Source organism: Colossoma macropomum, unplaced genomic scaffold, assembly GCF_904425465.1.
Source record: "Colossoma macropomum unplaced genomic scaffold, Colossoma_macropomum, whole genome shotgun sequence".
Classification (NCBI taxonomy): Eukaryota; Metazoa; Chordata; class Actinopteri; order Characiformes; family Serrasalmidae; genus Colossoma; species Colossoma macropomum.
The window spans coordinates 12,045,810-12,069,653 of NW_023494798.1; the positions used below are offsets into that span (position 1 = coordinate 12,045,810).

Here is a 23,844-nt window from a genome sequence, read left to right on the forward strand (position 1 = left end):
AGACGCTGGATTTCTTCCTTGGTGATGCTCTGCCAGGCCATTACTACAGCCACCTTCAGTTCCTGCTTGTTCTTAGGGCGCTGACTTGGCCAACGCAGAACATTCAACTTCTTTGCCTTAAAACAATCTTGGGCTGCTTCAGTATGCTTGGGGTCATTGCCCATCTGCAGTGTGCAGAGCCGTCCATTGAGTTTTGAAGTATTTAGATGAATTAGGGCAGATAAATATAGCTCTTTGTACTTTTGACAGCAGTCAGATCATCAATAAATACATGGGGACAGTTCCATTGGCAGCCATTCATGCCCACACCATAACACAATCTCCACCAGAAGAAGCAGTATGCTTTGGTTCATAAGCAGCTCCTTCCCCTCTCCATCCTCTTTTCTTCCCATCATATTGGTACAAGTTAATCTTCGCATCTGTCCATAAGATGTTGTTCCAAACTGTACAGGCTTTTTAAGATGTTTTTAGCAAACTCTAATCTGGTTATTGTGTTTTTGAGGCTTTTCAATGGTTTACATCTTGTGGTGAGTCCTCTGTGTTCACTCTGGTGAAGTCTTCTATTGATTGTTGACTTTGACATGGATACGCCTACCTCTTAGTGGGTGTTTTTGATCTGGCAATTGGTTAAGAAGGGGTGGGGGGGCTACTTCAGTTCTTGCTCTAGTATAACGCTTTTCACATTGAACCACTCTGAAATTTGATTAAAGATTGAATGATTTATTAAGCAGACATAAAAGAATCTGTGGAATTCTCCCTTTAGCATATACTTTCAAAATGTCTTTAAGACTATGACAAACATACAATCAGAAGTGTCCAAACATATGACCGGTATTGTAAGAAGTGTTTTCAGAAACTTAGAACAGATCAGCGTTAGGTGAAGTTGGTCTGACTTCAAATACTTCTCTGGCTGTTTCAGATAACAAACTTGTTATTGTAAGGCAGCCATGCTGTTGACAGTGGTCCCTGTGCGCACCTGCTGTAACAAACTGTCAGACATACTGGCAGATGGGAAATACCCACACACATACACACACTGACTACTCAGACATGCTGCACAATGACAAAGAACATGCAAGCGCACATTCCATTAATCCATTTAAATCAAAAACCTGATGCCATGTCAAGGGCAGGGCTGAGATTACTTAATTCAGGATTAGGGCATCACAATTACACAGTCTCGTCGTGTTTCATGCTAATGACACCGAAATGAGAGGAAATGATAGTCCAGCTAAAGCTGGAAAAAAGAAAGACAAAGATGACTGACAGCTGAGGCTTATTCTTTGAGCTGTGCCATGTGCTGGGGCATGTGGAAATGTCATTCTAATTAACAGTGGCACATGAGCCAAAGACCAACTCTGTCCAGCAGCCAAGATTCATGAGAAGAACGCTGAGCTGATCACTAAGCACTGCTCACTCGCCCTTCTGACTCTCCGTGCTAAAGCAGTCTAAAGAACTGGCTTTCGTCTTACCAGCTGCAGAGAAGCACAACTCTCCTGAATGAAAATGCAGCAGAACGGCAGGACCTCTCAAGAGGAGTAAGACAATATAGAATGGCTCATTACAGAGCAGTGGCTCTGTTGCTTCTACCTCTGCAAGCAGCGCCCGAGCCAACAGCTATTGTTGTAATGATACTTAAGTGTTACAAATAGCACTGAAAAAATGCTTTGAATTTACATGATTCAAATGTACATATTGCACATTAATAAAATATGTTACATCAATACAATTGTCTTTACTTCTTCTGGAAAGACCCGTGTTGGTGTAAGGAATGAGTTTAGCTGTAAATGGGGTACGTCACAGGGTCCTGGTTTAACATCTGGCTCTTATAAAGTGGAACAAGCACACACATATTCTGGACAACCAGCTAATGCAGAGGTTCAAGATGCAGACAGCGGGTCACGACCGTCTAGACGTGGTTCTACACGTCATACCATAAACAAACATGCACTTGATGATAATGCTAAAGTTGGGAGAGATAACTTCAAAAGTCAGATAAAAACAGCAAAAGTCAGATAAAAAAGTCAGATAAAGCTGATGAGCTGTTTTGCAGGAAGAAAAGCTTCAACAATCCAAATAATCCCAGACATATTCAGTGATGTTGAGACCTGCACTCTAGAGTGGTCAGGTCATTGTTCTGAGAAAACCAGCAGCTTCTTTCTTTAATTTGCTAATGTTTTTCTTTTTTGTCTGTTTCCTTTTCTCAGTAATGACCTCTTGACAACTACACATCCTTTTATAGTGTTGATGTGTTTTCTCACAGTGGAAGGATGGACAGAAACACTTAATACTGCACCAACAGCAGTGCACTATTTGACAGCAGAAGCCAGAATTCTAAACTTAATGTCACACAGCACACTATTTAGCTAGGCAGTATGGAGCCATTTGGGATTCAGCCTGGGTTTGATGCTACTTCTGACTGAAACACGGACATTTGAAGTGTGTAAGCTATTCAGGTGACATTCTTTAGACTTTTACATTGCCGTTTTTCAGGGAATCATATCGTGAGTACTTTAATTCAAGCCTGTGATATTGTTTGGATAAATGTTCACGTTGTTTAGCCTGTTTGCTATCTTTTAGCCTGTTGGCTAGCTGACCAGCCTAGTTCTAGTAAAGAAAATAAGTTTTCAGCCCCTCAATTTAAACAAAAATAGGTTTTTACTTCAACAGTACACTCGGTGCCCTGTGCAATCAGCATTAGAGTCAAAGATTAATTCACTAACAGCAAAAGGGTTTTTCGCGCCATGAAGCAGTAATACAGAGTTCAGTTGTTGTGAGGTGGTCATAGCCGTGGTATATCGTGGATTTTACAACGGCTTCAAACGCGGCTTAGCCAATCAGATTTCAGGACCAGAATTATCCGTTTTCTAATAAATTTTATTTGGATGTAAAACAATGAAATGTGACAAATATCTAAAAACAATAAAAATCAGGCTGGACAGTTACCATTAATGGCGCTGTATGTGAAGGCATATTAGCTGAACCAATCTGAAAAATGAATTTATTTATAACCTGAGCCATACCAGGAACTCCTGGAACATCTAATCACAAATAGGCCACAAGAAACGATCCAAAAAGGTTTGGAATAAAATCTTGTTATATTTATATGGATCATTCTACCTAACCGGTTCATAGTCAGAGTTCAAAATACTGTCGGACTTCTACCAGTATTGAACTTTAGACTAAAATTCTTTTGCTTTGAGTGACTAATAATTACTCTATTAATTATAATTAATTTATAATGTTTATTTTAGGAAAAGAAATGTTTGTACATTCCATATTGTCACTAACAATTATGACACTACCTAAACTTTACCAAGTGTTTCAGTAGTGACTGTTTCGGCAGTGACAATTTTACCTAATTCTGAGCAAAGCTCAAAAACACTAGCCAGTACATGACTAGCAAACAGAGCTTTGAACAGTTTTAGACACATAAAATCATAACATTTTTATTAAAACACAAAAAAATTGACTTAACTAAAATACGAGTTTCAGTAGTGACTATTCTTGACTCTGGGACAAGTTTGCTTCAAAACAATGGGATCTAACTGTTCACCATGTGGCCATGAAGTGCAGGGATGCAGTCTCACTTTCTGCTCCAAAATCCAGGGGTGTGGCTAAAATAAGGCCCCACCTATGAACTAAAACTCTTTGTGTTTCAGTAGTGACATGAAAACATGGGACAGGATTTTTGAAAAAATGTACGTACATTTTCACAAGTTGAAATGTAGGGGTGAGAGTTTGGGAGAGACACCTCCTGACAGAATGTACCCTATTACAGATGATTATGTATACATTTAGCTTATTACTATCTCATTTAATGTCTTAGATCATAACAAAATTCTTGTAAATGTCTACGGTCTGAATATGTAATTGGTTTTTGACCCGCAGCTTGAACTAATTCAGCAGAATGGTCCATATACATTAAAGTTAAAACATTTTTCCCCCTCTGCCATTAAGTTACAGTTTCAGAGATACAAGGTTTGGTAAGACAGATAATATATAATGTTACATAAAGTTGACATTGCACAAGCAAAAACAAACGAGTGTGTGTTTAAATTTAGCTGCTCATCTGGCAGAGTGCTGTTTGATCAAAGGAGAGAGAAGTAGAGAGGAGCAATGAGAGAGCATAATGGGAAAATGTCTTCTGGCAGGTTTAAGAAAGAGAAGATTCTGTCAGAAGACAGAGCAGAGAGACATACAGGAGAACACAAACACACCTATCTTATCTCTGTGTGTGGATCTGAGTGGTACAGTATGTAAAAGTAGTAAATTTGGGAGAAACGTATACGAAAACAGACAGGAGAGCAGAAGGAAGGGACGGAGAGAGAGAGCGAATAACGAGACAGGACGGTAGGCAAGCGATGTGCTCTGAGAAAGTGCTACGAGTGGAACAAGTCATACTGAGGTATTGATCAATATTTTCTGCCTGCTGCTCGCAAATGACAGCTTGAACAAAGCTTTCTCCACGGAGGAGCTGACAGCTGCAACGGCTGCTTTTATGGAGAGCAGGCGCGGCTTTATGTGTGTCTGGGGGAAATTTAAAACTTATGCAGGCTTCTCAGTGCTGTCCTCAGATCAGAGCATTTTAATAAGGCGCTGTTATGTCATTTCATGGATATTGCCTTATTGAGCATGGCAGCTTTATGGTGAAAAAGAGCAAGTCATTGAACCAGATCTCAATAAATTACTGTGAATAAAGTCCGAAGCACATCAATTTAAGCACTTTTGCCCGGGTTTCCCAGAAACGTCACGTGGTACTTCCCTCAGTAATATCACTGATGTGTCCACTGGCAGCAGAGAAAGCAAAGAGTAAACTATTTGGGTGAATGAAGTATCAAAAAATGGATGTTCAAAACAGTGCACCCAAATTTAAACTGCCCCCCAGTCTATTGTTTGCCATCTTTAGTGGAAACAACTGTAAATAATCAAAACTAAGCATTAGATTAACTTAAAGGGGGGGTTTACGCTATATGTGCAGCCACATTCAAATGACTGGATTTTTCTTTCTGAAGACATTTATAGATTCTAGATTCTGGATTCTGGGGATTTGTGGGGTTTATTTTGTTATCAAAATTACATTTTATGTTAAGTTCTGAACAGAAAATCATACTGAAACTGAAAATGTGTAGAGTCGTACGCACTAGTTTTCGTACCCCTTGACAATTTTTTTTTTGCAGGGAAATTTTTAATTCTGCTCCATGTAGAGTGAATGTGTTAAATTTTCACTTTAACAATCAACAAAACATGTCATTTGTTCTGACTTTAGCATATGACTGTATATCCTTAAACACCTACTAAGTACTGAACTACAGAAAGCAGTACAGCTCTCATCCAGCTTATGCTCTGCTAAGAAACTACAGGATAAACCAGCAATGTTACATTTCTAAAGCACAAAAAGGATAGAAATGATAGTCAGACACTGTCACCACTGGCTTCTATATGTCTGTCACACACAAATTCAGACCCACACAAAGAAAACTAGGGCTGTCATTATGCGTTACATTAGTAATTGTGCACTTGGGTAATCTAAAAATTATTCTGATGATTATTTGAATAGCAAAAGTCAGAGTACATTTATTTATTTTTCATTTGAATACGGCCATTATGTGCAAGTCATTTTTCAGCATCAGAAAAAAAACAGAAAACATATTTAAGAGAAAATTACACTGAAGCCTCAACAATTAACATCACATACCAGTTTTCAGTATTTAGTGTGCCTTTACAGGATTCTTGCTTTCAGTTTTTGAAGAAATCCGCAGGGATATTTTTCCAAACCTCCAAAGTTTAGTCTCGGAAGTTGGTTACAGTTTCGGCTTCTATTGCTATCGCTTCAAAAATGAGTAACTTATACTTAATGGCTGTTTTGACTAGAAATTAAACAAATGAAGGGTAATCTCTGACTTTTGCAGAGTACTGTATACACAAAAAAGCACATTAATAGTGTGTTCACCAGGCTTTATTTCTTTCTGGGAGAGAAAGCAGTGGATTTTATCATTAAACAAATTTGCAAACTGCCAATCAATCATTGTCAATAGACCTATGAAGCTAACACTCCTGCGCACAGAAATGACGTTGTATGAAAGTACAAATAGTCTACTATTAATTTTCAGCACTGTTACAGACCAACACCTGCTGCACAAACTGCAGCCTGAAACTGCCAAAACAACTTAACTACCCCATTTGACTAGGCTTGCTGGTTTGTATGGAGTATTTTGATGAGGTTGCCAGTCTTATGAAGTTCAGTGCACAGCAGCATTAGCTTGCATGTAGCAATATTTGTATTTCAACCCCTTAATGACATGATAATGCAGAAGATCCAGTATCATTTGGAAGATAAATGCACATCTGACAAATCGTATTGGTTTGGGGCATTATTGTTTAGCTCAGGGTGTGATAGCAGGGATTTTCTCTCATAGAGAGATCTGCTTAGATCTGGAGGTCCCTAGTATGGGCATGAACGTGACTACAGAATGACACATGACTTCAGAAGTCTAAGGTGTAAGTGTAATATATAAAACAATTTGTGTTATTCCAGCCAGGAGATTTATCCCACTTCCACAGATAACAGAAACTCAGGGGCGCTGGGTTGAAGAATACAGGATTCTTTTCTTCCTCCCTCCACATATACAATGCCCTCTTTTCTCAGATTGCATCATACCCTGTACTCAGACACTGTATGGCTGCTGAGCATACAGAAAGTGCTGACTTGACACACGGACAGCCCTGTGTTGTTAGTGTTGCATAACTAACACCGCAGCTCTGCTCCAGAGCACACAGGCGTGGAGAATGCTGATGCTGAGAGGGCCTTTAGAGACTACCGAGCCTGATAGCAGCTAGCGCTAATGTTACAACTACAAAACCATGAAGCAGTTAATGCAGACTAGGGAGAAAATCAGCTGATGATTAGATTCCATTTACTAGCACCAATGTCTCTCTATGTGTCATATACGAAAAACACATTCATGAATGTGAATTTATGGTTAAGTTGTAAGGTTATTTATATTTAGATTGTTTAAAACAGAAAAGTGAATAAGGACAGTATGCATACATTACAACAGCTGACTGAAATAAAAAAAATGAACAATAAACACTAATGAACAGCTGGAATGAGCCTGTTCTTGTTTTGATTCCATTAACAGTTAATGGATGATATTTGTAATGATAATCATAATGAGTGCTGTTAAATGTGTAACAAAACCTGTGTGAACTGAAACAACAGCAGTCATGTAAATGGGTAACAGCAACTGCAGTACAGTATAGTCTATCAATTAAAAAGGCCCCATATCCTATAACCGCCTTGCATTCCCCTTGAGGTCCACTTATAATGTTTGTTTGGTTTTATGTACCAAAAAACAATCACAACTCATTTTTACATGACCATTTTCCAACCTCTCATTTACGGATGTTATGTACAGACTCATTAGGGCAGATTTACTAAAAGAAGCGCTAAGTATCAATGGTCCAGAGACAGTCTGCCCTGGTTGGGGTTATATACTAAGAACTATAACGCAAATTAACACAGGCGCAACTTTGTGGTTCACATATGACCAGTGCAATAGAAACTCCTGTTTTGCTCATGTCCTTTGTGTGTGGAAGACAGTTTCTGCCAGGTGGTCCATAATTGTTTTTTTCCTCTCTATATTTCTAGCAGTAGTATTTCCATATTTTTACATTTTATGACAAAAGTTTTACTTTTCATCTCAAATTATTTGTTTTCTAGATATACCAACCCAAGTAAAAATAATGGCTTAATATGTTACAATAATGACTTGTTTTCTCAAGGTTTTAACTTAGTACATCTATATAGTATGTGTAAAAAAGGGGTTAATTTTCTTTGAGCAAGGATTGTTTTCTGAAATAATAACTAATTACTCTGATAAAATCTTTCACAGGCGTCAAATGGTGCACAAAATCAAGTCAGTATTTACTATCAGACTCTGAAAAACAGAGTAGGTGGGTTCATTATAATAATCTCTTCCAGGTATTTTGCGCTTTGAAAGGAAAACTCCTATGAATGTACATGCAGCGAAGCAAAAGCCCAAAAGAGCAGCGGACGATGCTTTAATGCTGTTATGGCCGCTAAGGGGCCACTGCTCCTACGCAATAAATTGCAACATTCACTTTTTAACACCAAAATAGGGTCTGCAACAGCGCATAACGTTAGTAGTTCTGCCCCTCTGTGTCAGCTTCAGAAGACATTTAAAAGGTTTTCCACAAAAAAATAACAAAAATAATTCTGTCTGGCATTTGATATACAGTTCTCAGTGAAGTGTTTCGACTTCCTGTCCTTGCACCCTTCCCCACAGAGATAAAGGATCTGACACACCAAAGCCTATTTTGATCTCCTTGCCCTTGATTGACTGAGGTTGAATTAAATTGGAAATAAATGAGGTAGCTGGGAAAGGAATAGCACTTTTGATTTACTCTCAGTGTGATTTATGGGCCTGACGCTAATCTCGATGCTAATCCTGAACATTGCGGTGATGAATGTCTGACATGAGTCATTCAAAGAGCCCCATTACGAGTGCTTCTGCTGACACAAACATATGTGCGCATGAATTACTCCACTGTGAGGAAGCCTCAGAGGATTCACTACATCAGCTCAATTACCCAGTAGAATACTTTACACCTGCCAGCATTATTTCACACATGAGACAAATGGAGATTAATTCAAATAACCAAAAGTGCATTGCTTCAGAGTGTTTAATATAACCACATACTAATATCATGTGTAGAAATAACACAGTGACATGAAGAGAGTGTTGGTAACTTTGTATTGGATGTAAATTGCACATTCAGAAATACATTGAGGACCATGAAGCAGATTAAGAAATACCTTCACCTAATTATATAAACACAGGATCTATTTTAAGAGTTGCTAGAAGATGCTGTCTGTTGGAGATGTAAAGGGTTATACATTATCGTAAGGGTTATACATTATTGTACCTGTGTGAGTATATGTGTGTGTGTGTGTGTGTGTGTGTGTGTGTGTGTGTGTGTGGACATCTGTGTAATGAGACAGGTCAGTGGTCTACCTGGGCCCACATTGAGGTTCCTCATGGTGTCCTTGGCACTGACTCTGTTATTAGGAGGGTAGTCTGGCACTGGGGCTTCATAGCGTCTTTCCGGAACGCGTGGACTGGTCTTACTGGGGTATGATCTAGATTACGGAAAAGGACAAGGACAGGAGTTACTGCTGACAGATACAAGCTACAAAGTTGCTTATATGCTGTGTTTTTCCAACAGCATTCAACATCTCATAATTTATTTGCATTATTTTGAAAGAACTGCTCTGTTACACACATATTATCTAGTGCTTATCCTCCTGGGTCACGGGGTTGCTGGAGCCTATCCCAGTGGTCACTGGGGAGAAGGAAGGAAACACCTGTATACAATTTAGTATCTCCACTTCGCCTGACTGCATGTCTTTGGACAGTGGGAGCACCCGGGGGAAACCCACACAGACCGGGGAGAACATGCAAACTCCACACAGAAAGGACCCTGGTCACCCAGCTGGGGAAACCTATGCTGTATACAGATTTCCTGTTAAATTAAAATCATAAACAGATATGGTTTGTATGGCCAACCATGTTGCAACCAGAGAGCCCTTAAAATAATCTGAGGTACAGGATAGCATATTCTCCTTATACTGACTATAAAATTTTAGGCTAAATGATTCATTGGTGTAAATAGGATTAGTGTACAGCCTTCACTTATTAAGAGCTTGCAAGCTTCTCTGTTGTAGCTAATACAGCGTTTTGGCAGTAAGTACATAAACCATGTGCCAGAATTAGGCTGTACGAGTTTCTAATTTGGCTCTGTGACCTTTAAGCCAGTTCTGTCCTTCACCCAATATTTTTTCGAAAATTACATTCATCATTATTATAAGTAGGGATGTCCCGATCCGATCTCAAAGATCGTTATCAGGGCCGATCAAGGCATTTTTTCATATCGGCTTTATTGAGCATGAATCTATGCCCGATCCTTTGTTTTACGTCAGCGGTCACATGGGTGTCGTAGGAGAGCGCAATTTGTGGCAGGACGCTGCTGAAATGTCTACCGCGTGGAAATATTTTAAAGTGGAGAACGAAACCAGTCCTACAGCCATGTGTAATGTATGCAATGTGAGCATCATTTCGCGAGGCGCTAGTAACAGAGCTGATACAGCACCTAAAAAGTAAACACTCAGCAGAATACAGCGAGTTTACTCAGCTAACTCAGGCAAAGGCTGCACCAAAGCAACACACACTAAAGCAAACTTTTAAAAGAACAGAGACGTTTTCTCGAGACAGCAACATGGCCAAAAAGATTACTGAGAGAGTAATCGAGTTAATCGCTTTGGATGACCAGCCTATCGCTGTGGTAGAAAACAGGTTTTTTTTTTACGTCATTTGGAGCCACGCTACGCCCTACCTTCTCGACACTACATTCCAAACACGGCCATACTGGAGCTTTTCACCAAGGTTCGTGAGCACGTACGAGATCTTCTATCAGATGTGAGTGCTGTTAGCTTTACCACAGACATTTGGAGCTCTGATGGTTTCCCCGTCATTACTCAGCCTCACGGTGCACTGGATTGACTCGACTTTTGATGTAAAGCGTGTTGCATCTGCGATTTCCCTCACTGGCTGCTATTGCAAACAAGTTTCTCTGTGCCCCCTGTACAAGTGTAGACAGAGAGCGACAGTGAGCGACCAGTCTCAAACGTCACTGATGAGAAGAGGAACCGCGGCTGTCACCTAACACGGCAGAGATGCTGATTTTCCTCAAAAAACCCTTAACTTCAGTTTGAGGTGAGAGTCAGAGTGTAGATAACTGAATAAGAGAAAGGAAAAACTGTAGCAGCTCCAATAAAAGCACTTTAAGAACTGGCCTTCCCAGATAACAAAAAAGTCCAATGCACATTTATTATTTTGATATTCAGGTTTTACTGTAATGCTGTTAATCTAATAAGTGGAAACATATATTGTTTTTTTACATGTTCAAGTTAAGCTGCTACACCACTTAAGTGGAATTGAGATTTCTGATTTTTAGTTTTAGTATACTGTTTTTACTATAATGCTGCACTAGGTGGAATTTCGTTTTTTATTTGTCATGATTGTTGATGTTAAGCTATTACACTTTAAAGTGAAATTATAATTATATTACTCATTTTGAGTGTTATAGTTTTACTACTGCACTAAGTGGAATTTATCCAAGCTATTTATGAAGACATCTTTTAGTTTGTTTACTTGGTTATTTTGTAAAAATAATTTTAAAAAAAACATAGCTTGGATGCAGGCATTTTTTTTCTTAATGCACTGCAGAGCTATACAGTTGTGAAGCATATACATTGGATTGATTTTAATAACTAATGTACTTGAATTGTGCATTGTGCAATAGTATTATCTAGGAAAATATAAGTATCGGATCGAGACTCGATATCGGAAGATGGTCAATGTTAAATGACTCGGATCGGGATCGGGGGCAGAAAAAACTTGATCGGGACATCCCTAATTATAAGGAATAATTAAACAGGCTGCCATTGATGGCTATTTTGGCTGCCACACCCAATTTATTTCAGTCCTCATTCTACAGCACACAATCTGTGTAATTGAAAATAATACTTTATTCTCCTTCAAAAGGGACAGTGTTCATAAAATTAAATTAGTTCTTCATCATTAGCTGATACTTTATCAAATCCTCATAAGAAATGCTTCTAAATTTAAATCAGAAATTTGTCCAGTAAGCAATAAGCAGCTGGTATTTTCAAATAATATCCAACAACAAAAAATGGAATAAAGATTTTGTTCGGACTACTATGGTCAGTATGTTTAAGCATGCTTTAGCCTGTAACTCACCCTACAGGGCAATGCTGCTCGTCAATAGCATCCACTGCGCTCTCCACGGAGTTGAGCAAGGATTGAATTTGATTGGCTGATTCCTTCAACAGGAAGCGGGTCACAAATTGCTCAATGTTAGTTCCCCTTTCATACACCTGTTATAAAGAGAGAGAGAGAGAGGTAGAAGCAGAATCAGCACTTTGCAGTGGGTCTTATGTGTGCATATACAATGAGACCTTGTCTAAGCCTTTCAGCAAGCTGCACTCCACCAGAAGGGTTTTAGCCTAATGCCACATAACCAACCCTGCGACTTTGTAAATGTCGAGTGTGGCATATGGTTAAATGAGTGCGCTGTTTCTGAAGTGTGGAGGGCAAATTACAACAAAGTCAAATGAGTATGGTAATAGCAAGAAGAAAGACAGAGACATAAAAAACTAGCGAATTCAAATGACATCTCAAGGGCTGTGATTGCTTCCTTGATTACTATGATGGCTTAAAAGTGAAAGATCAGATACTAAAAGGTCATTTGGTATTGGATGTTACAGAATTGCATGAATATTGACATGATGACATTTCTACAGCTTCATAATTAAGACATCAAGTGTGAACATCATGTGAGATGCAAATGGACTTGGGAGGTTTATAGGTCCTGAGCTATTCCTTCTTATAAAGATGGCTACATTTACATGGTAAATTATAACAGGTCTTACTGTTCACATGCTTTCTGCTAGCGATGACACTGACAATCATAATGCAGCAGAATAACACTGCTATGTATTACTCCACTTGTTAGTATGGGGCATAACCAGTGGTCAAATTAAAGAATTTCAAGGCAGATGGTGGATTTTGGCCAAATTCTCTATTCTCTATAAAATGATCTACTTTCAAAAGTAAAGATGGACTAAATTCAATCCCAAGTCTGGCACGGATCCGATCACTGATACAACACAAAATTACTGAATTTCTTGGTCTTTAGAGAAACAAAGTTTTTCTGAAAACTGAAAGATGACTTTGGGGTCTTCGTGAAATAGGGAGTCCCATAAATGGTATGGTTTTTTATCCATTTTAGCAAAACCAGCAAGAGCTCCACGTTCTGGATGTTTGCACACATAAGCTATGAAAATCAGATCAATTTGGAGGTTTTTGAGACATTTGAAGTCACATTTGTGTCATTGTGTAGTCAGCATAATCACCATAGAAGGAGCTCTGGGTCCTAAGTTGTTTTTCTGTATGACAGAAATGAATGCAATTTTTGAACCTTGCTGCTGTTGCATCCTCTGGTAAACAAATATGTGTACATTTTTCAGAGTGTCACTGGATCCTCTGAATTGTGAGGTTGTTCAGCAGACAAAATATAAATAATGCTACAAACAAGCTCGCACTCCAGCACACTGAAATGATGTCACATGAAAGTAACAGCAAACCTGGAGTTCCAAATATGGGCATTATGCTGACTACAGAATGATGATACAACTTCAGAGTTCTGTAGAAATGACAGTCTAAACAGTTTCGGTTTTGGTTCAAGGAACTATTAACACTGGAAATATGTGGATTTTTTTTATTGGCCCAGAAGCGTCCACCATCCGGCCTGAAAAAATACTAAGGGAAACACACACACACACACACACACAAAAAAGGTTTTGCTCTTGAAACATGGTCCTTATAATATTTAAAAACAAAGACACATCTTCATCAACACTATCAACCATGAAACCAAATAATGAGAAATACTGCATACTGTACAGTGCCCATAAATATTGTCTCACACTCCTAATGACTCAACTTCTGATTACTGAAAGTGGGGTCAATCTTTTTCACTCTAGATCGCAATACTTCCCACAGGCAGAATATCAAATTTCAGCCCTTCAGTCATTGCCTAACAATGATGACAAAACTTGTGACATTAATATAATACTGCTAGCTTGCTGACTGCTGGACTTTGAAGCTCCTCATGGTGGCCAGAGCACAAGCCAGTCTTCATTACTGCTTGCAAATGAATACTAAATGCAAAGCAGGCATGAGGTAGAGTTCAGCTGGACTGCAGCGCTGGCTTCTCTGACACAGCTGGTGAGTTATACTGCAATGCTATGCAGACTCATGCTGACTGTGTATTAGAGAGGATTAGAGGGAAAGTTATGGAGAAGAAAAAAGATAAGAATGAAGGAGACGGCAAACGCTGCCCACCTGGCTGGACAAAAAGCCGGCGGACGGGGAGTGTGTGAGGGGTAGGTGGCTGTGCGTGTGTGTGTGTGAGAGTGAGGGTCAGTATGATTAATGCCAGCAATCTGCCGGTTCAGCAGTTCCGCACTGCGTTTTACTACCACTGAAGGATTCAAATATCATAAGCCGCACTAAAGCACTAGCTGCCAATGCAGAGCACAGATCTTTTGATGAAGACTTGATGAAGAGAGCAAAAGACTGCGAGGATTGTGCGGGAGGCAGCAAGGCTTTCCATCAATGCAACAGGCCCATAAAGTACACTCAATGCTGAGCATTAGAAATATCACTTACAGCAACCTACATCTGCAGCCAGGAGGAATGCCAAAGCATTACTGGGAGAACGTTTATTCAAGTTGTGAAGAAAACAAGAGACAACAGCTATAAAAGCAACAAGGTTGAAGTGAAGTGGTTCATTTTGATACAAAACACTTCATCATTTCCTGTCACAAGTTCATTTATGATGGGTAAAACTGAGTAAAAGCATACTTATTGTGTGTAGAGAATAGTGACGGGAAGTTTGATTCTTTTTACCGAAATTTGATTCATTGTAAACTGTTCGCTTCAATGAATCACCATAGTAGGAACTCTGGAACTAAGCTGGTTTTATGCATGATATAAACGAATGGCATTTTTGAACACTGCCGCTGTTGCATCCTCTGGTAAACCAAAATGCCCCAAACCCAATACATTTGGTCTTGTGTACATTTTTTCCCGAGTGTCATTCAATCCTCTGAATTATGAGGTTGTTTAGCAGTCAAAATACGAATAATGCTACAAACAAGTTAACACAGCTTGCGCGCCAGCACACTGGACTTTACTAGTAAATTTCAACACTATTATATACCAACATCAGCTACTCAAACTACAGCCTAAAACTGCCAAAGCCTTTAAACCACATTTGATAAAGCCTACTGATATCTGAGGGGTATTTTGGTGAGGTTATAATAATATCATTATAATGTCAATTCAATGCATAGCAGTGTTGGCTTGCATGTACGAATAGTTGTATGACCTCATAATTCAGAGGATCAGGCAATATTTAGACGAAACATATCCATATGGCATAATGTATCAGCTTTGGAATATTTTTGTTCACCACAGGACATAATATTAATGATTTTCCAAAATTTATTCCAACCAATTCATTTTCTTGTCATAGTATCACACTGGGTTTTGTGTAAATCATGAAAAATTATTATCCAAATTTTATTAGAACTATTCTGCCTATAATACTGATGTAAATATTGCAAAGGTGTGACAAAAAAGATGCAGCTTTTGAATCAGTTTGACTGATTCACTGAGAACAATCAGTTTAAAAGAACCATTTGTTAGTGAATCAGATATCTCTGGAGAAACTGCACAATAAAAACCTCCTTCACTGTTATAATATCACTGTAACACACAAACTCAAGTGGCTTATTGTTTTTATGAAACAATGACAAAATACAATATGATACCATATACCAATAAAAAAGTTAATTTATTATTAATAATAGAGGTACTCTCAGTACTGTGTACTGCCTGTGTTCTGTTTTGTATTTATTGTAAGTCTTTCGTATTTATTTATTGTATTGTATTGTCTGCACTGTGTATTTTGTATTGTCTCACACTTGTGTTCCTGTGTTGCACCATGGTCCTGGAGGAATGTTGTTTCATTTCACTGTGTACTTGTATATAGCTGAAATGACAATAAAGCTTGACTTGACTTGAGGTGCATAATGGCACTGGATTAATATCAGCAATGGCAGATAATGGCTGTATTTATTGTAGACCGGGAGAGCAGAATGTTTAGGAAATGCTGGACTGCAGTTTCATTTGTTTTACTGCATTTCTAATACTGTAAATCCTATAATAAATAGAAATCCTATAATAAATGTTGTACTGCTCTAAATCACGTAGATGCAGTCTCAATTTCTACATTTTATGTTTATGTACCAGCATTGGTAGATATATATATGTGAAATATGTGCATCGGCCCACAATTCTCATACTGTTGCATCCCTAATGAACAATAATCACACTGAACACTTCTTCCGCCAAGAAATGGAATTCAACTGATGTGCATTTGTCATTTTTATAAGTTGGTGTTTTACCTATTTTATAACTGACTGGCTGAATGAATAACCTGGTGGGTTCAAACCTGAAAGGAATGTTGATGTAGTCTCAACAAAGCCCACAGCCCATGTCGAATACAATCAAGCCTGCCACTTTACAGTAAAATGATGAGTGGACACATTTGGGTGTGTGACAAATTCAGAAATGAATTACAGAATAACAATGAGTGACAAGCTGGACTACGGTACCCAAAACCACCTGTGCCTACTGGAAAGGAAAGCTTTACGCCTCATGTCCAGGGACAGATTTATCCTTTATGAACAAAATGAACCATGGCACATGTGTGCTGATTTTGAGTGAAGAGGGGGCAGCAATATCTGAGGGGTAATTTCATAAAATGTCTTACTGTGAATAAAGCTCCGGATACATTATTGATACCACCTTAATAGCAACGGCCTAAAAATTCTTCCATTTTCAGAAGTTCGACTGCAACGACTGAATGATTATTTTCAATGAGCAGATGTTCTGTTAGCTAGATGTGCAGTTTCAATGAGAGAAATGGTGAATGCACTGCTAGATGCTGATTCTCCATTTAAAGGCACGACTTCTAGACCTTTGGCTCTAGATGCTGCTATGTTCCCAGCGTTACTGCTTTGCTGCTGAGCCAAAAAGAGAAGGCCATTAAGTGCATCCTGAGCTTTAGAAAGAACTGAGACACTCAGTAATTTAATCTGCCCACTGTATTTGTATCCCTCAGAACAATATTGGAGGTGTGGGACCCATCTAGTCTTTCCCTTCATAATACAGAAAATAAAACAAACATGCTTTTAAGTAGCTATTAATGGCAGACAGGCAAACAAATGGGGCTTCAGCCCGGCACCAGAGCACTCTGAGGAAATGTGACAGAGGATCAGATTTTTTAGCATTCAAAGCAACATGGAAACTAGAAAACTTGCATATCAGGCATTTGAAACATAAATGCAAGTAAGGCAAAACTGAAATAACTTCATATTCTAAATTACATTGAGACTATATTTAGTATTGCACAGGGAATATAAAATTTGCCAGAGTTCTGCACAAGCCTCTTCAAAAGCAACTTCTGCATATCATCAAATGTTGTTGCTAAGTAACATATTGACTCCTGTTGCTAGGATACGATTAATTGGTTCATGTCTGAACAGCAATGTGGCGTCTACGACCCAGAGAGTTTGTACCCTAAAATAGATGAAACAACACAGATATGCCAGCACATCTATTTAAAACAACTTCCCACCTCTGTTTGTTCAATTCAGCAGTTCAATAAACTTCAATGTATGCTGTGTCCTGATATTGTGCAATAAGTGTGCACCTGCACTTTCGCCTTGAACTTCGGCGGAACTGAGTTTATAAGGAAGATTTTCATCTCAGCAGAAGGAATTAGCTCTGCAGCATTTAAATAGACTATACTTACTGATATGGACTTCAAAAAACAGACTACAAGCCACTGTCTGCCCTCATATTTGTACTTTTGGCTTCCCTTGTCGTCCAAGCGATAATTGATGGGTAAATGGTTCTTTTACGACAGCCAAAAGGGCAAGAAGGGTGAGAGCAAGGCAAAATAGAGACATCTTTTAATTACTGAGTACAACAGAGGGAAAGAAAAGGTGGTGTCTGAACACAGCCCAGTTAGACAAAGCTTCCGAGAAATTGAGGAAAGAGATTCAATCTCAATCGCATTAGGCTGCCTGAAAGCAGGAGTCATGGCATAATGTGGTTATTCAGCCAGGAATACATCCATTCATGTGGGGATCCAAGCTGCTGAGACTTTACAAGGCTGGGATTAAATCTAGAGCCAGCAGAAAATGAAGGCCAGAGAAGATGGGCTTTGGTTTTGTGAGAGAAAGAGATTACTGTGTTGTTTCTATTGTGTGTATATGTGTGAAAGCTTTATGCTGTTTTTTTTGTCTCCATGTACTGTGAGTGCGTGTTAGCACTTGGCACCCGTGTAAATTTGTGCTGGAGGTCGGCCTAACCTTGGTGTCGTTTCAGAGGGAGTTTCTCGGTTTTGGATCAAGACGCTTTTGAGAAGCTTTCATGTGTTACCTCTGATGCGTTTTCACATCTTTCTTGGACAAGACATTTCACACAGTGTCCAACGGCACTCTTTGTCCTGATAAGTTTTGATAAGACACTAAGGCTGTGAAAAGCCTGAGACTGAATACTGTTGCAATAAAGGATAAGAAAAACTTCATGATCATTTTAAAAAGACCTTCCATGGATGTAGAAATGCATTCTTACATTACTTTATGTTAGACTAATTGGCAACACTTTATATGAACCCTGCTACATAACTGTGATGTAACTTATAACCATGCCATAAACATGTCATGGCATATGTCATATGCTTGTCATGACAGATTATGTCCAGCAGGGACAGCTGATATATGGGCTAGAGGAGCCAAAAGGCATCAAAATAATGTTTTCAGCATTTAATAAATGACAATAAGCTGATAATTCTGGATGTCTGTTAACCCAAATACAACAGCACCACCAAAAAGCTGCAAGAAAAATATGACTTGGCTAAGATTTAGATCCACACAACCGATCTATGATTCCATGTCAAATGTGCTGTGACATATTACACACAGTGATAAGACCCCAAGATTTATTATCCCTCTGGGCTAATTTTGGGCTAACACCTAGTTCTGCCTTCCTGCAGTCAGCACAGATCACTAATATGAAGGCGTGTTATCATTCTGTTTTTGGCATCATGCCCATATTAGGAACTGTGGGTCTAAGCTGGATTTCTGTAAGGCAAAAATAAATGGGATTTTTCAAAATTTGCTGCTATCATGCTCTGTGGTTAACAAAATGGTTTGCTATGTTTTTCTTCAGAATTAGAATCAAGTTATATTGGCCAGGTATGCTTACACATACAAGGCACTTGGTTTTGGTTACAGGAACTCACAGTGCACAGTATCAGACAAACGTTTACATGTAGTAAATAAAATAAAATTAAATTAAATAAAACATGCATTCCTACCATCTCTTACTCATACATACACACAGTCATACCTGTAAACCTTACATTGTGTGAAGTATGTGTCTTAAGTTAAAGTGCTGAGTGCAGCAGCAGTTAAAAGGTGTATAGTGGCAAATAAAGGGATAAGTGAGGTAAGATAAGGCAGGTAACTGAGCTGCTAGAGGAAACACTGGTCTGTGACGGTAGTTTCAGAGGAGGGAATGTTGAGTGTGATACTATATACTGGTATATTTAGAAGTGCAGTTTAGAAGCTGGTATATTGTTTATGTGTAATATTTACACATAAACAATAATTCCACTGTTGTTTTCTGACCATGAGATAAGTAAGTATTTACATCCTATTTTCTCAACTTATTTACAAAAAAATTGATTTGGCTGCACACGTAAAGCTTGATCATTCAACCCTGTTACCAGAACTATTGTGAGAAAAAAAAAATTAATGCAAACTATATGGTTATTAGTAGTTAGCATGCACTCAAGGGTTCATCAAGGGTTCTTTAGTAACTAAAATGGTTCTGTATAGAACTATGAACACCTGCATGATTAAGGGTTCTTCAGATTGATGGAGAACATGCTGTAGATGGATCTATATAGAATCTTTTGGAAAGTGTTCTATATAGCACCAAAAAGGGTTCTGCTATTGTTATGATACGAGCTTGTAACAATAGAAGAACTCTTCTTGGTGTGTGACAGCATGAAAAATCAATTGTCCATGCTTTGATTGCTTTATACACATAACCCAAAACTCTTGAAAACAAAGGTGCTGAAAAGTGGTCCTTGGAGCGATGCTACTGAAGAATCACTTCTGGTTCCTTACAGAACCTTTCAATGTTTTTCCCAACTGAAACTATACTGAAGGCTTATTCAGGAAAGCATCACTCTAAATATCCCTAAGCATGCCATGCTTCACTCATAAAAATAATGCATAAAAGGGGTTCTTCAGAGCAACACTGCAGAAGGCCCACTTTTGATTCCTTAAAAACATTCAATACATGGTTCTTTGGAGAACTTTTTTCGTAAATGAGATGTGCGAGTGAAAGAACATTTGCAAATTATGCAAAGGTTCAGGGAAAAATCTTTGAATTGGTATGGAACCTTTACCATTTATTTTAACCTTTTAAAGGTTCTTCTGACTCACAAATCTATTTTTGACTTTTCTATTATGTCTAAGGCTGATCATCTTTGTTCCAGTACCTGAAGTCCACGCAGTTGTGATGAGTTTTGAGGGCAGCAGATGGTGGAACTAAAAAGAAGGAAAAGAAACCAAACCAGAAGGATTACAATCTGCTGCTTTTTCCAGTAGACCTGCTGATCTCTCAGAGAGACTCATATTCCAGAGATGTTTAATCAGCACACTGAGTGCTGCCCACTGCTGTCCTCTATCAAACTGTCCCTGTGCTGTTATTGTCCTTCTCACTCTTGATCAGTGAAGATGCCTATCATGTGTGCACAAAAGAGAGGGTTTACTCAGGTGTGGAACGAGAGCACTCCTCCTTCAGCATGTTAAAGCCAGGCTCATGGCTTTTCTCACTGTGTAAACAAGAACACGCACTGCTGTTTCTCATCTTACAACTGTCATAACCAAACCTTCTATCTCTGTAATGGCAGAAAACAAACACCTTCTTAACTGTAATGTCTAATTAATTTAGAACCAGTTCTATTATTTCATTCTTCACAAAATATTCACACAGTGTAAAGGGTAGAAGATGCTGATGTTTAAATGGTTTAACCAAAAAAAGACGGGATGGGGTTTACCCAATTTTCTCCCCAATTTAGTCATCTCCAATTCCACCCACTAGTTAGAACTCCCCAGTCACATGATACTACCAATGCTAGGAGGGTGAAGGCTTGCCCAGGCTTCCTCCGAGGACCTGTGAAGCCAGCCACCGCATCTTTTTGACTGCTGCTCATGTTTTAATATGACGTTTTGATATGATATTTTTAGGTAGTTGGCTGACTCACCTTCCTCATTTTCATCTCTATATTCAACAACTTTTTCCATACACTTACATGGCAGGTTTCTTCAAACTGCTATTTTCGAATTTTCAGGTTAAAACCAAACTTGCTGTGGATGTTCTGTACACTGAAACAAAGTTTTCTTCTGCTAATCATACAGCTACCTCTTTTTTTCCATCCCTTGCTTTTCAGCCCACTGATGTCAACTCATATCTCAATGCTTTCTTGCTTGCACCATTTACTAGCTAGAACCACCAAAGTCGGCATACGTTCTATATTTTAAAACGTCTAAAGTTATACTATGTCATAAGTGTGCATCTTTTGGCTTTATGCCACTGTATTTTTATCCTTTTTTTCATCTCAATTTTCATACAGAAGTTCATTAATTTTGATATTTTCCATGCTCCAAGCCAGAGATATTACACTTGGTATAAAAGCTCTACTGCTAACCCAAAGCATACAAATGCATTTCATTTTATTCTCATCTTATTTAGCCCTTCCTTCCTTCCTTCCTTCCTTCCTTCCTCCTTCCTCCCTCCCTCCCTCCCTCCCTTCCTTCCTTCCTTCCTTCCTTCCTTCCTCCCCTCCACCCTCCCTCCCTCCCTTCTTCCTTCTGTTCTCCCACAGACACTTTCTCATATTTAGGGCATTTTCAAGCGAATACTTCAAACTTAGAAAGTCTCAACTGGCCACAGCATTGATTTTCATAACTACTAATCCTGCTATTCTTTCTTTCATCCCTCCATCCGTTCATAGCAATACACTGGAATTAATATACATTACGTTTTTGATCTACAACTACCAAACCTTGTAGAAAGATTGAAGCATTGACCCATGTACAAGACTGCATTTCATATTGACCCCAAGTCTATCTAAACCTGATTTCCTTTCTTTCAGTGGGTCTAAGCTGATTCTCTAAGGAAGAAATGAATGCTGTTTTTGAAAATCACTGCTATCACACCATGTGGTAAACAAAGCTGCTCAAGCTGTTGGTTACTATTGCCAAAGTACCCTAAATAGCAGGTTTGACAAAGGTTGCTGGTTTGTGTGGATTATTTTGGTGAAGTTGCCAGTGTTGTGTCAGTTCAGTGCACAGCAGTGTTAGCTTGCATGTAGCAATATTCATATTTTGACTTCTTAAAAAACTTGTAATTCAGAGGACCCAGAGACAATTAGAGGAAAACTGTGCATCTGACAAAGCAAGTTTTTTGGTTTGGAACAGAGCTCAATAGCAGTGATTTTAGAAAATGCTATTCACTTCTTCCATACACAAATCAGCTTAGACCAGGAGTTTATTATATGGGCATGACACCGACTACAGGGTAATGACACGACTTCAGAAATTGATTCAGGTATTCATACATCATGTCAGAGGGAAAATTTTACGAACAGGGCTGTAAAGTATGACAGTTTTGCTTGCATTGGTGATGTATGTATGAATGTTACTTTGCTACTACATAACACAATGTGAGTGCTAATTTAAGAGCATCATTGAAAAGTCTGAAGTAGTGTGGCTGTATCTCTAGCTGATATTAAGTAGGACCAGAAATTATGAAAACACAATTCTCTGTTCTTAATATTACCTCAAAAACTAACAGTGGCTCATCATCCACCGAGGAGAAAAGTGTTAGCATTAGCTCATTAGCTCATCTGAAGGGGCTGCTTCTGTCCTTCAAGCCTTCCATATCCAACACGAAAACCTAGTGGTTAAAACTTTTTCTCTGGTGTTTTTGAATAATGAAAAAGGTGTAAGTGTACTCCTCCATGTGCAGCTATTTTTGTTAAACTGCTAGCAAAAAGTAAGAACACAGGCCCTGTTAATAGTTAATAAGTTAATAATGCTACTTCAACATTATTTAAGCAATATTAAAGAGCCCTGTTATGCACTGGTTTACTTATTTATGTGCTCTTCATTCTTATTTATTCACTTATTATGAGTAAGAAATTCAATTGGCCTGCACAAGATTATATTCACAAAATCCCCCCGCCCCCTTGCCCATGATTAACAGCAAGGATTTGTTAGCTAAACAGTTGTAATGAACTTCAAAATACATTTTTCACGCTGGGTAAAGAAGGTAAACTTACAAAGGACTCATGGGAAAAAGAAGATCAAACTGAGAAAAATAATAAATACTCACTAGCAATTAAGGATAATAGTTACTGTTTTAATTATCTTATTAAAGTTATTGCTGATATGTTCAACAATATCTTAAATGATTAAGGAAGTTACTGTCTCCTCAGTAGTGATGCGAAACCTATATATATATAATAACACTAGAGAGAATCTGAATTCACACCACAAAGGCAGTAGGAGGCATCTCAGAACAATGCCATGCCTGAGTCAAAGCCACCATCACTTAACAAGAAGTGCCCTAATTATAATCGCCTCTTGCCACGTTTTCCAGGCAATTTTAATCAAGCAGGATGAGCTGGTGAAATTACCATCATAAAGGCAGGGGATCCTGTAACACTGATAATGCTTTTGTTTAAACAGTGAGAGAATGCGGGACGACAAATCTGCCTCGCCGCAGGAGCTTTTTGTAGCCGCCTTGTTAGAAACATTGCACACGGAATTGGCAGATGCAGTCATCACCACAGTTCACTACAGCTCACCTCCTCTAGGCAGGTCAGTGAAAAGGCACATTTTTTTTGTGGGTTCAAAACAAACTGACCCTCACAAATGCACTTACTTTGCTGTTTAACTGAATGAATGGATGAACTGAGAGAAAACACATTTCAAATTCATGCAGAGGCCTAAAACAACAG

At 38.7% G+C, this 23,844-nt stretch overlaps 1 protein-coding gene across 1 annotated transcript in view; it reads right to left on the minus strand.

The window, feature by feature from the left end:
* The window catches only part of necab2 (N-terminal EF-hand calcium binding protein 2), a 135,842-nt gene that overhangs the window by 35,424 nt on the left and 76,574 nt on the right, over positions 1–23,844 (minus strand). Inside the window, exons 6-7 of the mRNA XM_036585522.1 lie at positions 11,844–11,980; positions 9,039–9,163 (exon numbers count right to left, since the gene is read on the minus strand). Coding sequence (XP_036441415.1) covers positions 9,039–9,163; positions 11,844–11,980 — 262 coding nt within the window. The remainder of the gene's footprint in view (positions 1–9,038; positions 9,164–11,843; positions 11,981–23,844) is intronic.